The sequence below is a fragment of the Populus alba genome, chromosome 9 (assembly GCF_005239225.2).
Source record: "Populus alba chromosome 9, ASM523922v2, whole genome shotgun sequence".
Classification (NCBI taxonomy): domain Eukaryota; kingdom Viridiplantae; phylum Streptophyta; class Magnoliopsida; order Malpighiales; family Salicaceae; genus Populus; species Populus alba.
The window spans coordinates 7,535,404-7,550,638 of NC_133292.1; the positions used below are offsets into that span (position 1 = coordinate 7,535,404).

The 15,235-nt window shown below is 37.2% G+C and overlaps 2 protein-coding genes across 2 annotated transcripts; one reads left to right on the top strand and one right to left on the bottom strand.

The window, feature by feature from the left end:
• The first annotated feature begins 1,887 nt into the window (after window positions 1–1,887).
• On the top strand, window positions 1,888–9,037 carry LOC118048603 (uncharacterized). The gene is made up of 9 exons (XM_035058365.2): window positions 1,888–2,048; window positions 2,331–2,982; window positions 3,717–3,842; window positions 3,925–4,122; window positions 4,327–4,554; window positions 4,652–5,776; window positions 6,206–6,490; window positions 6,943–7,399; window positions 7,792–9,037. Exons 2-9 carry the CDS (start codon window positions 2,359–2,361, stop codon window positions 8,649–8,651), a joined length of 3,903 nt encoding a protein of 1,300 aa, XP_034914256.1. The 5' UTR covers window positions 1,888–2,048; window positions 2,331–2,358; the 3' UTR covers window positions 8,652–9,037.
• A 2,893-nt stretch (window positions 9,038–11,930) lies between these two features.
• Window positions 11,931–14,387, bottom strand: LOC118048604 (transcription factor GTE7). Its single transcript, XM_073411368.1, has 4 exons — window positions 12,818–14,387; window positions 12,508–12,712; window positions 12,282–12,424; window positions 11,931–12,175 (listed from the first exon to the last, which is right to left on the bottom strand). Exons 1-3 carry the CDS (start codon window positions 14,198–14,200, stop codon window positions 12,372–12,374), a joined length of 1,641 nt encoding a protein of 546 aa, XP_073267469.1. The 5' UTR covers window positions 14,201–14,387; the 3' UTR covers window positions 11,931–12,175; window positions 12,282–12,371.
• Between the last annotated feature and the right edge of the window lie 848 nt (window positions 14,388–15,235).

Consider the following 15,235-nt stretch of genomic DNA (forward strand, 5'->3'; position numbering starts at 1 on the left):
TGTGCCATGAAAACACTAAAAGCCATTTCAATCAAAGTTAATTTTTTAGGTGATGGACTGGTTTTTCGTCATAAAAACAAGCTGCCAAACGGATATGAAACTGTGGTTGGTGTCTGGTGAATTATGGATATGTGCTCTAGAACTTTAAGCTTAAATGTATGAATGTTTAGCTTGCGTTTGTAACTTCAGCAGAGCACTAGTTTGAGACATGTTTTCATGCACAGCAGCTGTATCTTTGGTTCATAGAGAAAAAAAATGAGGGAACAAGGGGCTGTGCTATAGTCTTCCTCGAGATTTTTTTTCAATGTATGCCATGGGCCTGGAACTGCAAAATCTGAGGTGCCGTGGGGTGATGGCTCTTTTCCAATCTACATTCATGGGATTTAGTTGCATTCCGATCCCGAGTGCGATTTTATGCTGTAAATCAATGGGTAATAGCCTGTCGGATATTTTTATATTTATATTTTATTTATTGTTTATGAAGTAAAAAATTTAGATGTTCATCCGTCTCGGTATTTGTTGAATATAATTATTAATTAATAACAAATAAAATAGTTAATAAATATTTGAATATTATATGTATATTAAATGATATATTATTTATAGATCTGTGTTTTATGTATATATTATATTATATTAAAAAATATCTAAATATTCTATAAATATATATTCTATAAATTTATATTTTGAATTAGATTTTAGATCAGATTTATACGTTAATCATTATTCATCCATTCAAAAAATACGCAGCTATTCCGGTATGTAAAGCCACTGGAAGTCTTAAGTGGTTGGGCATAAAACTTGCTATCAAGTTGAGGGATAACAGAACGTGTGAGGGTGTTTGGGAGTGTAGTAGCGTTGCTTTTTAAATAGTTTTTCGTGCTGAAAAGCATGCTAATAATATTTTTTTATTTTTTTAAAATTATTTTTGATATCAACACATCAAAACGATCTAAAAAGTACAAACCGCACTCAATTTTAACAAAAAAAAAAAGGTTTGAAAATTTTTTAAAAAGCAGGTTGAACCTTAATGCCAAACAGCCTTTTCTGCTTTTCTTTCCTTTTTTTTTTTTTTTAATGAATAACCAAAAAAAATTATTAAAACGAACAAAAAAATAAAGATAATCAGATGTTAAAGCATTGCAGAGAAAAGGAGTGCCTTCAGTCTACGTTCTAAGTTCCAAGTATTAAGATTGTTTCTGCCGAAGCATTGCGGAATTGAAATGGAGTTATCCGAGGTTAGGTTTAGATAAAAGATCAGAGACATTTATACAATCTGAGGACTGTTGTGTGGCCATCATCAAGAATTCAAAACTTGCGTAGCTGACTGCCCATCTGGGGATAATTTATTTCTTTAAACTATGTATATAACCCAGTCAATTTTTCGCTCTGATAATCAAAAATATTTTTAAAACTAAATTCATTCCCATCTCTGATATGATACATCTAATAATAAGAGAAATCCATTCTATTAGCCATACTTTTTATTAAAGCCATATTGTTTTGAATTTTTTTTAAAAAAAATTTGATTTAAATAACTTGATAATTTGATCAAAATCCAATCAATCCAGTTAAAACTTAGAATCCTGATACAAGGCTATAAAAACTATCCTTTTTATGTACGAATTTCAATCAAAATTAAAAAATTCACAAAATGGAATAAAAATTTTTATCCACAAAAGATCTCCTTAGGCTTCCAAAATAATCCTACTAGTTAATCGAAGTTGCCTACGTGTTAGCAGACCAGTGGTGTTAGGAAAAGAAGAGGAAGAAAATGACACGGACCTAGAAAACTTGCCTAAAAAACCATTCCCATGTATTAGACGGGCCGCTAGCTCAGCCTTTATAAGTTCTCTAATCGGGCTATTCACTACTGTTCGAAAAGGAGCCCATTAAATAACGGTTTAGAAAAATAAACGGCGAGTCGGTGACCTCCTCCTCCTCTTTTAAACAATAAAGACAGTGTGGTTAATCAGCTAGGGTTTTTGATTTCCGCCTATACCCTACCCCACGTAGAAGAAGAGGAGGAGACTCTCCATATCCTATAGGTAACACTTGCATAACCTCTCTTGATGTACCTTGATTAGGGTTTCTTTCTATTCATTCCTTTTACCTCTCCAACTGAAGCTCACTTAACCTCAAAACTCTTCCCCCTCCCAGAAAGTGTGTCCGTTTGGTTACTTTTTTTTTTTTTTTTATATATAGTTTTGAATACAATTCAGTGGTTTTTACTGGTGCTTGAGCCTCAGTCTCACCACTTTTTCTTAATTTTTAAGTCGATTTTTTTCCCTGGATTTTACTTATTTTTTCTTTGGTGTATACAATTTTAGCAAAGACATCTGAGTTTTTTTGGCTTAAATGGGAAGCAAGAAAAGAAGCCCCAATTCAGTAGCGGAAGTTGAGGATTTAGATAATACAGACACAAATATCGAGAATGCAAGCTTAGAGGATACTAATAATGAGAATGCAAGTTCAAATTCAAGTAGAAAGAAAATGAAGAAAGATAAGAATAAAGAGACCAAAGCCCCGGATGGGGATGCTTCCAAAGCAGGCCTTTCTAACATTCCTAGCTCAATGAAACCCATGGAAAGACGGAAGAAAAGGAAAGCATTGGATAAAGAGCGGCTACATGCTGCTTCAGAGAGTAAGGAAGTGAAGACTAAAAAAATGGATGTTGATTCAAAGGTTACCGAAAGTAAAGAGCACATGGGAGCTTCCTCGACTGGGACGTTGCCGAAGTTTCATATTGGTGTCTTTAAGGACCTGGCATCGGTGGATGTATCTGTGAGAGAAGGTGCAGTGGAGAGATTGGTCACGGAGTTGCAAGAGGTTCAGAAGGCATATGAAGTTACGGAGAATAAGGAGGTGGTTGAAGGTGGATTGAAACTGGAAGCGGAGAAGGATGATGGGTTGAATGATTGTGCACCTTCCGTGAGATACGCTGTGCGTAGGCTTGTTCGTGGTGCTTCTTCATCAAGAGAGGTATGATTGGTTAAATTGCGCACCGAGCTCTTGTTCCTTCTTTGTGAAAGCGATGTTTCATGCACACACTCACACCTTTTGAACCAATTTTATGGTTCTCTGTATACGCTGTTAGGGGATGGAAACTTGATTTATGATATCCAACAATAAATTTTACACGATGTTTTTGAAGTTCAATTTCATCAAGGATAAATATTTCCTGGAGCTGAATCAACTTTTAGAATTGTCTTTTTGATGAAAATGGTACATTAGTTTAGTTTGAATATCACCTTCATGCTGTGATTAATTGCACAGTCATGTCTGAGGCCTGTTGGGTTTTGATTCTCATGAATGATTCCATAAAACATGCATTCTGGTGTATCTGTTGCATTGGCTTATTTTTCAATACCTGCTCATCTCCATGTTAATAGTTGCTTTATACTTTTGATCCTGCATTTCATGCAACCGCACCCATTATCTGATTCTTGTTTCTCAGGGCATTATATCTTGCTGGACATTATGTGAAAACTCTTTGTTTGGGCATTTAGATCTCACGTGAGCTGGATAAGACAGACTGTTAACCTTTAAAACATTACTGTAAACTGAACATGGTCAAATGGTCACCTTTTCAAGCATTGGATAATTTCTTCTGTAGATTGTAGTATCTATTGTGTGGCTATAAACTTGGGCTATCTATAATGTGAGGTTGTTGGCTAACTTGTGTGTATCACATAATCTGGTTTTGCTTTTTGGAGTGTGCAAGGCAAGGATTTGCACTGGGCTTGACGGTGTTAGTTGATACAATTCCTAGTGTCAAAGTGGATTCAGTGCTGAAACTAATAGTTGATTTGTTAGAAGTTTCTTCATCAATGAAGGGTCAGGTGGGTGAGGATTGGCCCTTTGTATTCTGTTGCTATCTTCTCTGCATACTATTCCTAAAGTTGCTTCTTTGTGGCACTGCAGGATATAAGAGATTGCCTTTTAGGTCGGTTATTTGCTTATGGTGCTCTTGCCCTATCAAGAAGACTGACTGAAGAGTGGATTTCTGATCATAACACCCTCATCATTAAAGAATTCACCGATGTGCTTATCTCCCTTGCAGCAAAAAAACGATATCTGCAAGAGCCTGCTGTTGCAATTATATTACAATTGGTTGAAAAGGTGCCTTATTCTGACAAATGAAGAAAATTGTTTTTCTTGGACAGCTGCATCCTTTTTATTTCCTTGGGGCTTTTCAGTTTTATTTTGTTTGGGGGGTGGGGTGTTCTTATCTGTTGCCCACTTGGGATGCGTGTCTTGCAATTCCCTCAGTGTCTCGTGATCTTTGATCCTTGATCCCTCCACTGCCTTGTCTTGTGATTGCAGTTGCCAACTGAGGCCGTGACGAATCACATTCTTGAAGCTCCAAGACTGCGCGAGTGGTTTGAAGGTGGTATTGACGCTGGAAATCCTGATGCATTGCTTTTAGCTTTGAGAATTCGGGAGAAAATTTCCATTGATAGTGAAATGTTTGGAAAATTTTTGCCACGTCCGTTCAGTCCTAGTGGACTTTTTGTGCCTGGTCATTTGTCCTATATTATTAACTGCTTGAAGGTGATTCTTTAATTATTTGTGCAGGAGAGTAATATTTCATGGTCGTAAAAGGTTTTATTATTTACTCATGATGTTATTGTTTGTAAAAAAATGGCAGGAATCAACTTTCTGTCAGCCTAGAGTTCATGGTGTATGGCCTGTTCTGGTAAATATTCTCTTACCTGATATTGTTATGCAAGCTGAAGATGTGGTGTCAGCTTCTAATTCTCTAAAAAAGCACAAAAAAAGTCGCAAGTCTAGCTCATCTGAAGAAGAAATTGCCAGGAGTGTTCGGTGTTTCTGTGAAGTTATTATCGAAGGCTCCCTTCTTCTTTCTTCGCATGATCGCAAGCACTTGGCATTTGATATTCTGCTTCTCCTTCTCCCAAGGCTCCCTGCATCTTTCATTCCATATGTTCTCTCTCACAAAATTGTGCAATGCATGGTGGATGTACTTTCGACAAAGGACTCTTGGCTGTACAAAGTTGTTCAGCATTTTCTCAAGGAGCTATCAGATTGGGTTGGAAATGATGATGTCAGAAGAGTTGCTGTTATAGTGGCTTTACAGAGACACAGCAATGCAAGATTTGATGGCATCACAAAAACAAAAACAGTTAAAGCTTTGGTGACAGAGTTTAAAACTGAATCTGGTTGCATGTTGTTTATTCAGAATTTAATGAACATGTTTGTGGATGAAGGAAATGCTTCAGAAGAACCGTCAGACCAGAGTCAGACTACTGATGACAATTCAGAGATGGGTTCAGTCGAGGATAAGGATTCAAATGGTGCAATGGAAAATTCTGATTTCTTGAAGACTTGGGTGGTGGAATCCCTCCCAATTATTTTGAAACATTTGAAGCTGGAGCCAGAAGCAAAGTTTCGGGTGCAGAAGGAAATTTTGAAGTTTCTAGCTGTTCAAGGTCTGTTCTCTGCATCTCTTGGCTCTGAAGTGACATCTTTTGAATTACAGGAGAAATTTAAGTGGCCAAAGGCGCCTACCTCGAGTGCTATTTGCAGAATGTGCATTGAGCAGATCCAATCACTGCTTGCAAATGCTCAAAAGATAGAGGGGTTGCGTTCTTTGTCTAGTGGCCTGGACCACAGTGATCTTGGGTCTTACTTCATGCGTTTTCTCAGTACACTACGAAACATTCCTTCGGTTTCTCTTTTTCGATCTTTGAGTGATGACGATGAAAAGGCTTTTGAAAAATTGCAAGAAATGGAATCTAGGCTTTCCAGGGAGGTAAGCTTTGTGTTCTTGCTTTCAGCAACTCTAATTATTCTTACATTTGAATATGGACATCAAATTGGTTCTGATTATAGAGTTGGGATGCATGCTGAATCCTCAAATAACAGATATGATGCATGTCGTGATTACACTTTAAAATTGAATGACTGGTGGGAACCTTTGGATATGAATCAGATCAGATTGTTTTTACCTGTAGTTTTTTCAGCACGGGCTTTGCCTTACGTGGGACTGTTCTTTATTGAGTTTGCCAATAACTGCTTTCCCTTGCATTATTACGAGTTCTTTGAGAACTAGTATTTTTGCCCGAGTTTCAAATGCTAGCAAATCATATTTATTTACTTGTGTTCTCAAACATCCCAGCTGTCACTTTATCAGCTTTTTAATCTTGTGCAATCCAACTTTTAAAATGTTTTAATTATGCAGGAAAAAAATTGTGTGATTGGTGCTGAAGCAAATAAATTGCATGCAATGAGGTTCTTGCTGATCCAGTTGCTGCTTCAAGCACTCCTTCGACCTGGAGAATTCTCAGAAGCTGCATCTGAACTTGTTATATGTTGTAAGAAAGCTTTTGCAGCTTCTGATCTTCTTGACTCAGGAGAAGAGGAGTTGGATAATGATGCAGATCCTAAGTTAATGGATGTCCTTGTGGATACATTCCTTTCATTGTTACCTCAGTCATCAGCTCCCTTGCGCTCTGCTATTGAGCAGGTGTGTGCAGTAATGGAAGGTTAATTTGCATTTGTATTTGCACATGTATGTTGCATATCTATATGCCCCCAACATTAATTTGGCTTTACAGTGCACATTCTATAATAAAGTTTTATATTACTTTCATGACAGGGTAAGCTCTTGAGTAATCATGTGTGGTTTCTTCATGTTAATACATTATTTCTTTGTGATTGTTTTTGAGAATTTCGGAAATTCAACTTGCTACTGGAATGATGCAGCTGGCTGAGTCCAGATTGAATAGCTGAACTGTTAGTCAAGTATGAGTTGCTTTCAACAATCATTGTTCATGGCATGCATAATCTTTGTTTCAAAACTTATGTAGGGAAGAAGTCAATTTGGCTAGAGTGAAGGGTTGCTAACAATGTCTCTTCTTGTACATGGATTCCCATCAACAACATGATTTTAACTCTGGTAATAATTTATGTTTTTAGGTTTTTAAGTACTTCTGTAATGATGTGACCAACGATGGACTTCTTCGGATGTTGCGTGTCATTAAGAAAGATTTGAAGCCACCTAGACATCGGGAAGAAGGTAAAGATGATGGAGATGATGATGATGAAGATTTTATTGGTATTGAAGAAGTAGAAGAAGGGGAAGGAGAAGGAGAAGAAGAAATGGATGAAGCTGAGACAGGGGAAACAGGCGAGGATGAAGAACTGACTGATGACTCTGAGGCAGTGGCTGAGGTTGAAGAAGCTGGCAAAGAGCTGTCTGATGATTCTGATGGAGGAATGGATGATGATGCAATGTTCCGGATGGATGCTTATCTTGCCCAGATTTTTAAAGATAGAAAGAATCAGGCTGGAGGTGAAACCACCCAATCCCAGCTTGTTCTGTTCAAACTTCGTGTCCTTTCATTGCTGGAGGTTTACCTACATGAAAATCCAGGTAAGCATTTGTTTCTTGTGTTAAATTATCTGGGATATGCGAGTTAGCCTTTTGTTTGTTCTAGCATAATTCATAAATTCCTAATAATTCTCTCATGGCTGGATTTAGCGGTGGCTTTGGATCAATGAGAAAGGAATCATTCATTTATATATGACATTGGTTGTGTTAATGACTTGTCAGAAATGCTAAATGGTATTTCATGCCCGGGGCTGGGGTTTGGCAAGCTTTGTTTTTGGCTGTGTCAGCAGAATCTCCAGTCTCAGTGCAAGAATTATTTATTTCTACATTATGTTGCAATTTTAGAAAGTCTGTTTTGCCTTACTTTCTCTGGATGACGTTTTATTAAAAACCTGCATCCTCATTTGTGCTTTCTCGTTGTCTTCATTCTACAGCTGAGCCTGAGGTTCTGATGGTGTACTTGAACTTGGCTCGGGCATTCGTTAACCCTCAGACTGCAGAAATCAGCGAGCAGCTTGGACAGCGAATATGGGGAATTTTGCAGAAGAAGATATTAAAAGCGAAGGACTTCCCAAGGGGTGATGCTGTGCAACTACCTACTCTCAAATCTTTGTTGGAAAAGAACTTAAAGTTGGCATCAAAGCCATTAAAGAAAAAGAAATCTGCTGGTAATTTATCCAAGAAAAAACAGTTGGCCATGTCGAAGCGACACAAAATGATTGTTTCCCTTGCTCAGGATTCAACCTTTTGGATTCTGAAAATTATTGGTGCCAGAAATTTTCCAGAGTGTGAACTACAGGGGGTTATTGATATTTTCAAGGGTGAACTGGCGCGATATTTTGAGAGTAAGACATCTCAAATAAAATCTGATTTTTTGACAGAAATATTTCGAAGAAGGCCATGGATCGGGCACCATCTCTTTGGTTTCCTTTTGGAGAAATGTAGCAGGGCAAAATTGGAGTTTCGTCGAGTTGAAGCACTTGATCTAGTAATAGAAATATTGAAGTCAATGGTTTCTTCTGGTAATGATGAAAGTAATCGCAATGCATCAAAGAAAGTCTTGAAAAATCATCTGCAAAAACTCAGTCATCTGATAAAGGAATTGGCAACAAATATGCCAGAAAAGCCATCAAGGCGGGCTGAAGCACGCAAGTTTTGTGGTAAGGTCTTCCGGTATGTGTCAACATATGACCTGACCAAATCATTTCTTAAATATCTAGCCCCAGAAGCTGAAGCTGCTTGTGAATCTCAACTTGGAGAGCTGTATCTCAATTTCAAGAAGATCGAGAGATAACTACAATAATTGATAGGGCTTCATAGTGCCGAAGCCCTCGATGCTTCTTCCAGCTCTTGTTCTATTCGAACATGCCCAAAGTATTTATTCAGGATTGTTTGCTTGAAATAGTTTGGAGAAGGAACTTCTCTTGCAGAATTTTCTTTGTGATGGTTGCTTGTTGTCCAGCATCATCAAGTTATCTATTGGTATGACTATTTAAAGCTTTCGTTAGCTGTTTTTTCTAGAGGTTCTTTTTAAATGAAGATGGAGTATTAATTTGTTTTCTTATAGGAAAAGGTTCAATCAATGAAAACTTGAGAGGGTGAAAATCCTTTGCCATTTTGGTCGAACACAAACGTGCTATCTAATCGTTATTTAAGTTTATCTACTTTCTGCGTCTGCTATGGAATCTTACTAAAATTTTTGTTGTGTGATGTCGACGTTTCAATCTTGTTGATGGGTTTGGATATTTTAAAAAAATGCTTGACATGTTTGTAAAGTTGTCGAATAACAAGTTGCTAGAATATGGCAAGCACAGGGAGACAAAAAGGTTACGAGGATCCTCTCTGTTAGTACATGAATTGACTTCTACCCGGGTTATCTCCGGCTCACTGCCAACTCTTTGCCGGCGTAGTGGTTGAATCAGCAGGCAGCCCTCGAATTTACAGAGAGTGGTTTGGAGAAGAGTAATGCCACTGCTTTATTTATGCAGTTGTGCTCGCCACAACATTAGCATGTTGGCTTCAACTTCAATTTTGGGAGAGGGAGTAATCAATCATTTGCTCTCACTTGTCAAGGTCCCACGTAAAATAAATCCTTTCAACTGCGTTAGATGCATTTAATTTACCAAGCTGGAGATGGTTAAAGCGCTTTCCTGAATTCGTTGTTGGGGGACGCTGCTTCCTTGGTCCGGCTGGCATGTCTTGACAAGAATCACCATCCATGGTTTTATTGAAGGGTGTGTCCCTTCTCTAAACAAAAAATAAAAAAATAAAAAAATAAAAAAAGAAGAAAAAGATAGCAGCATGACATCAATTGAAAACAGCGTTTTTGAGAATGTCATTTGTGTTGGTGAGGTCATTTTCAGACAAGGTTTTACTAAGAAATATCTCGATGGTGGCTTACGTGATCTTGAAAGCAACGCGCTAGAGTTCATAGAAACTTCCTCGTGAAAAGTTTACTGGCGAGTGATTAGAGGGAGGAAACTTAATTTGTTAAAATAATTGCGATTTGCTAATCAAGTGAATAAACTCAACGTAACCACACTGAACCACTGCTTCCTTAAATCGATGGTTTAACTAACCCTTCTTTTCTATCAGTAAAATTGCTACCTTCAATTTGAAACGCCAAATTATTCCGTTCCTTCTCTCTCTCTCACTGATCTATCCTTGTTTGACAGTTTTAATAATTATTTTTTTAAAATATTTTTTTTATTGATCAATGTATTGAAATAATTTTTTTTTAAAAATTAATATTAATTTCTTTAAAATAATCTAAAAATAGTAATTTCAAGTAAAACAAATAATAAAATTTTCATTTTTTAAAAAATATTTTTAAAATATAAAAACAAATACGCTATTAACGCTTGATAATTTTAGAGAGAATAGTGGGTGATGGTGGGGTGTCTTCCAAGTTACTGGAGAAACACGAAATTTCAACTTTTGCTTGGGAAAATTGATCTTTCGAGTCTTTAGCCAAAACAAAAGATGATGATTGAAATGGACAATTAATGGTAAGGAGGGGGTCTTATATCAGTGGCGTTTCTTTCATGGATTTTCAATTTGATGAATTCAAATCTATCTTCTGCTGGTCAGGTCTCTTTATTTTATTCTATTAAGTTTTTACTGGTTGTTGTTTAGAATCAATTTTTATCTGAATTTAATTATAAATTTTTAGTTTGAATTGAGTTGATAAATAAATTAAATTTATATTTTTAAAAAACATAAAATTTAATTAATTTTGTTTTTTTATATTATCCTTGTTCCCTTCAAAATTCTCTATTGTTTTTTTTGATAAATAAGCATTTTAGAAAAGTTAGTCTTAACTTTTTTTTTTAAGTAAATTAAGGCTGACCTTTAATTTACTTTTATATTATTTTTAGAGATTAAATTCTATAACTTTTTAACACTGAAAATAATTTTAAATTTCTTTAAAACTTTTCAATTCAATTCAATTTAATTTAAAGAGTTCAAAAGTTCGAAACATGCCGTTCAAGAGACAGTTTCTTCTTAACATTTACGGAGTTTATCTCGAGGTAGAGACTTTTAATGTTTGAATAAAGGGTGATTATTATTGAGTTTCAACTAAATTTTTTTTTTTAATAAAATTTGAATTTTTTTATTTTGCTTCTAATTAATGTTTTAAATTTTTTTATATAATAATATAAAAAATAAAATTTTAAAAATAAAAATGTATTATTTTAATATATTTATAAATAAAAAAATATTTTAAAATACAATAAGTGATTTATTAAAATATATACTGACCATCTATAGAAGAATCTCCACGTTACTCAGTTTACAACGAATTCTATACTTTGCTAAAATATGACTGGGTCCCTCATATTAGCCAATAGAAAGAGCAGAACATTAATAACGAGAGGAGAGAATCCTATCTCTTTCTGACAAAGGCTTGAAAGGCCAGCAACTCCTCTCAATTATCTTAATACAGGACATGGGGGGCTTTGAATATGGTCTGTCTGCTCAGTAAATTAAGAAACGCACTTTCTCGCGTTCAACCGGCTTGCATTGGCCAGATGAAAAACACGGCCGGATCAAACCTTTTCCATTAGGCGGCGTGATTATTAATTAATTAAAGCCACCCCCGCTTGGCTGGCCCCTTTCCCCCCATCCAACCCTCCATATTCATATCTGGCGCACCTCAATTTCACATGCTTGCTTGCTTTCATCTGTTCGTCTCCCTCGAAGTATATTTGCATGGCAGATGCTCCCAAATGTTCCGTTTAACAAAATATCTATATATAGAGATTGGATATTTGCTTTGCTTCCAATCTTTCCTGTCAAGGAAATAAAGAAAGTAGTCGCTACTCACTTTCCGAGATCCCTAGTGTGCAACTCTTTTTTTTCTTTTCTTTTCTTTCCTGTCAATCTTTCCCTAGTGTGCAACACTTAATATAGGAGGAGCTGGGGAGGTAACTTTTTTGCCTCCGCTGGAGATCCCTCTTGCTTGCTTGTACAAATGCTTAATATCTTGGGAAAGGAGGCTGCTTGCTTATCCATGGTTCATCAGTTGTTCAATGGTTAAAACCAAGAGGAAGAAGAAGAGGGCATTTACAGATGATAATAAAAATCCATGTATTAGGTGTTGTAATGTGTACAAAAGTGATTCAACCACCTCTCTAACCATCTACTCTACTTTTTCACTGCTTTTCCTACCATCCTAACCTACAACCTTGATTTCTACTATTTCCTTCACATCTTTTTACACAAATTGCAAACGCTTTCAGTCCCCAGCCAATGCAAAGCCACTCCCTACTCCATCAAATTTACCTCTCCTAAGACGCAACCCAACACAGTTGTTCCCTGTACAAAAAGAAAAAGGAGTCCATAGAACTCCATCAGTCTACTACTGAGATGAAAAATTGGGTTTTCAACAGCAACTACAGGCATCAAGTGAATCGCCACATACCTCATCCACAACCCATTTCAGGGTACTTCAAAGACACACCTGGAAAGCTTTAAAGCAATCCAGAATTCATTCAACTCCAATAAGATATCATCATGAATGTGCATCCTCTGAATCACTCCCTGAAGAACTCCCTGAATCAGAATCTGCAGTTTAATTCAAGATTAGCACTTCTGCAACAAAACAAACTCTCTTAAATTAGACTCCAAACATCAGTATTGAGTTGTACCACTTGAAGATGAAGAATCATCACTCGAACTACTGGAGCTGCTGGAGCTGCTACTTGCATGTCCATTATCTTTCTCAATCTCCACTGGTGGAAAACTACTCATTGGCATCTCATCGCCAATGTCAACATCTTCATCCCCAGCATCCCCTTTCTTCGGCTTCTTTGCCTCATTTACCACCTCCATTCTATCATTTCCAGGTACATCCTACTCAATTGAACACCCAATAATAAGTCATTCAAGCACTACAAACACAAAACAGAAATGAAATGAAAACAATGCCATAATAGAAAACTAAGACAAATCATATACCTTATTATTGCCTTCACTGATAGCAGTAGCACCCGCATTTCTGTTAATACCCATCAAAGCTTGCCGCTTAATCTTGCTAACCATCTTCTTGTAATTAGTCACAAACCGATCCAGCTCCCATAATGTCTCTGTATCAACAGCCTCAATATCAAGCTCGATCTCATCACCCTCTTGCCTCAGATGCCCATTCCTCTTCCTAATAATCTGCACAACTTGCTCCATTTTCTCTTGTGGCAGACTCTGCAAACCAACCCCTAGCTTGTGCTTCTCTTCAAGATTCATCTCTCGCTTATTTGGATCCTTTGCTTTCGGCTTTGGTTGCTTCAATGGCTTCACTTGCGGCACCCTCATTGGTGAAGGCGTCCTCACGGAATTAGGGTTTTGATTCATCCCGGTTGGCTGCTGCTGCCCAATTGGATCAGATTTCGCTGTAACTGGCATAAAATCACCATCAATTTTACTAACCCTCTCTGGCTCTCTTCTAATGTGATCCCAAGAACTCGCTTGCACTTCTTGAACTAGATCATTCTCCTCCTCTTCAACATCCTCGCCCACCTTCTCCTTAATCGGCCTATACAAATCCTGAAATCTTGTAAGAAACTGCTCGGCAAGAATATAAACTTCATGACCCTTAGGGTTATACTTCATGGCATTATTAAATGTCAATCTAACATCAGCAGCGAAATCCCTTGGCGATTCATACAAATTCTTGCTCAAATTTGACTTCACCGTTCCCAAATCCATCGGATTCTTGATTATATCATGGTAATCATGCAATTGCAAACCCACAACATCAACTGGAGTATTAAAAATATACCCTAATTTTTGCTTCATCAATTTCGACAGAATTTGACTGCAATTCTTCATCAATTGCGCATTATCTGGACTTGATCGCTTAAAATTGTTAAAATTTGAAGGGGCCGGAAACGGCCGCTTGTTGCCGGATACTTTCTTGTTTGAAGAGGTTTGCTTTTTGCTACTGAAGTTGGAGCTGGGTTGTCCGATGTGGAAATCAGAGGATTCCATTCTGTTTTTCAACTCTCGGATCTTTTCAAGCTCGTAAACTAATCGACTTTTTAGCTCGATTAGTTCTTTCTTAGAATACGAGCTAACATTGAACGACACGTATCCTCCGGTGTTGAAATCGTGATGGTTGTTCTGTGGACGGCGGTTGATAGACGACGCGTCATCTGAAGCGGCTGAAGGAGATTCATCAACGTCGGGGATTTGTGGTGGTTGAGGTGGCTGAAATTGGCGTTTTTTGGAGAACTTAGGGTTAGGGTTGGAGAAAGGGATTTTGCCCATGAATTTAGCTCCACCACCACGTGGCTGTGGCTGCGTCCAATTCGGTTCGTTCCGGTTCGCTAACACAGCTGACGCCATGAATCCGGTTCGATTCCGGTAGATCTCCGGTGAGAAATTAACATGAATCAAGTGGGCGTGAGTTACACGCGTTGCCGGGATTTTAACCTCCACGCGCTATAAAAATATAATTGGAAGCAAAAAAATTTCTGATAAGCGTGAAGAGTTAGGGTTTGTGAAGGATTGATTTAGAGCGAGGAAGATAGGAAGCGAGGGTTGGTTCTTAAAGGCGATGAGATCTGCCCGAAGATGTTACGGGCAAGATCTGGGCCATTGACTTTAGTTTTGTCTCTTGATTTTCTGCCCAAAAAACCGACCGACTGACCTGGCATTGATGGCCAGGATTTGATATCAAGGACACGTGGTGGTGTTTAGATGCGTCCGATTGTGATTGTGATTTGGGGTGAATTTGGATTGAATTTGTCGTGAATTTAGGGTTTTTCTAGGTGGGGGCCAGGCGGGTGATGACGTGGGGAAAGCCAGCTGGGTGGTCCGGCGTAAGTGAGAAGCTGACGCGAATGTGATAACTGATAATACCGTATGCCTACGAGGTTAATTGAGTAAATTTAGGTTTGCGGAGGAGGGGAGAATGATTGGAGTTGCTGAGGTGAGGTTTTTATTTTAGTGTTTGTCTGGGAATGAAGTGTAGGGAGGAGAGTTTGAATTTTTTTTATGTATAATTTTTTTTTGAAGTGTAAAATATATTTTATTAAAATTTAAAAATATGTGTTTTTTTTAGTCCTATCAAAAAGTTTAACGGCGCCTCAATTATTTCAAAGCAGGGTAATAATATTTATTTTTAAAAATTAATTTTTAACATAAATATATTCAAAAATAAAAAAAATCAATAATATTTTTTAACTAAAAAACAAACATGTGTTGAATTAAAGAATCACCCTTGCTCATGCAGATATCAAAAGTTGGATTTTATTTCCGTAAGTGGTAATCATTAAGTGAGTTGTTAGCACAAGAAATAAGAATTGATGTATGGATTCAGGCAATTCGGTACAGCATTTCTTTAAAGCGGATAATAACAATAAAAAAAGAGTAACGAGA

Excerpts from the sequence above, each read along its gene's own strand:
- LOC118048604 (XM_073411368.1), bottom strand. The coding sequence starts at position 14,200 with ATGGCGTCAGCTGTGTTAGCGAACCGGAACGAACCGAATTGGACGCAG. Across the intron at positions 12,713-12,817 it reads TCAGTGAAGGCAATAATAAG|GATGTACCTGGAAATGATAG; the intron begins GTATATGATTTG and ends TCAATTGAGTAG. Across the intron at positions 12,425-12,507 it reads TGATTCTTCATCTTCAAGTG|ATTCTGATTCAGGGAGTTCT; the intron begins GTACAACTCAAT and ends ATTAAACTGCAG.
- LOC118048603 (XM_035058365.2), top strand. The coding sequence starts at position 2,359 with ATGGGAAGCAAGAAAAGAAGCCCCAATTCAGTAGCGGAAGTTGAGGAT. Across the intron at positions 2,983-3,716 it reads GTGCTTCTTCATCAAGAGAG|TGTGCAAGGCAAGGATTTGC; the intron begins GTATGATTGGTT and ends TGCTTTTTGGAG. Across the intron at positions 7,400-7,791 it reads TTACCTACATGAAAATCCAG|CTGAGCCTGAGGTTCTGATG; the intron begins GTAAGCATTTGT and ends TTCATTCTACAG.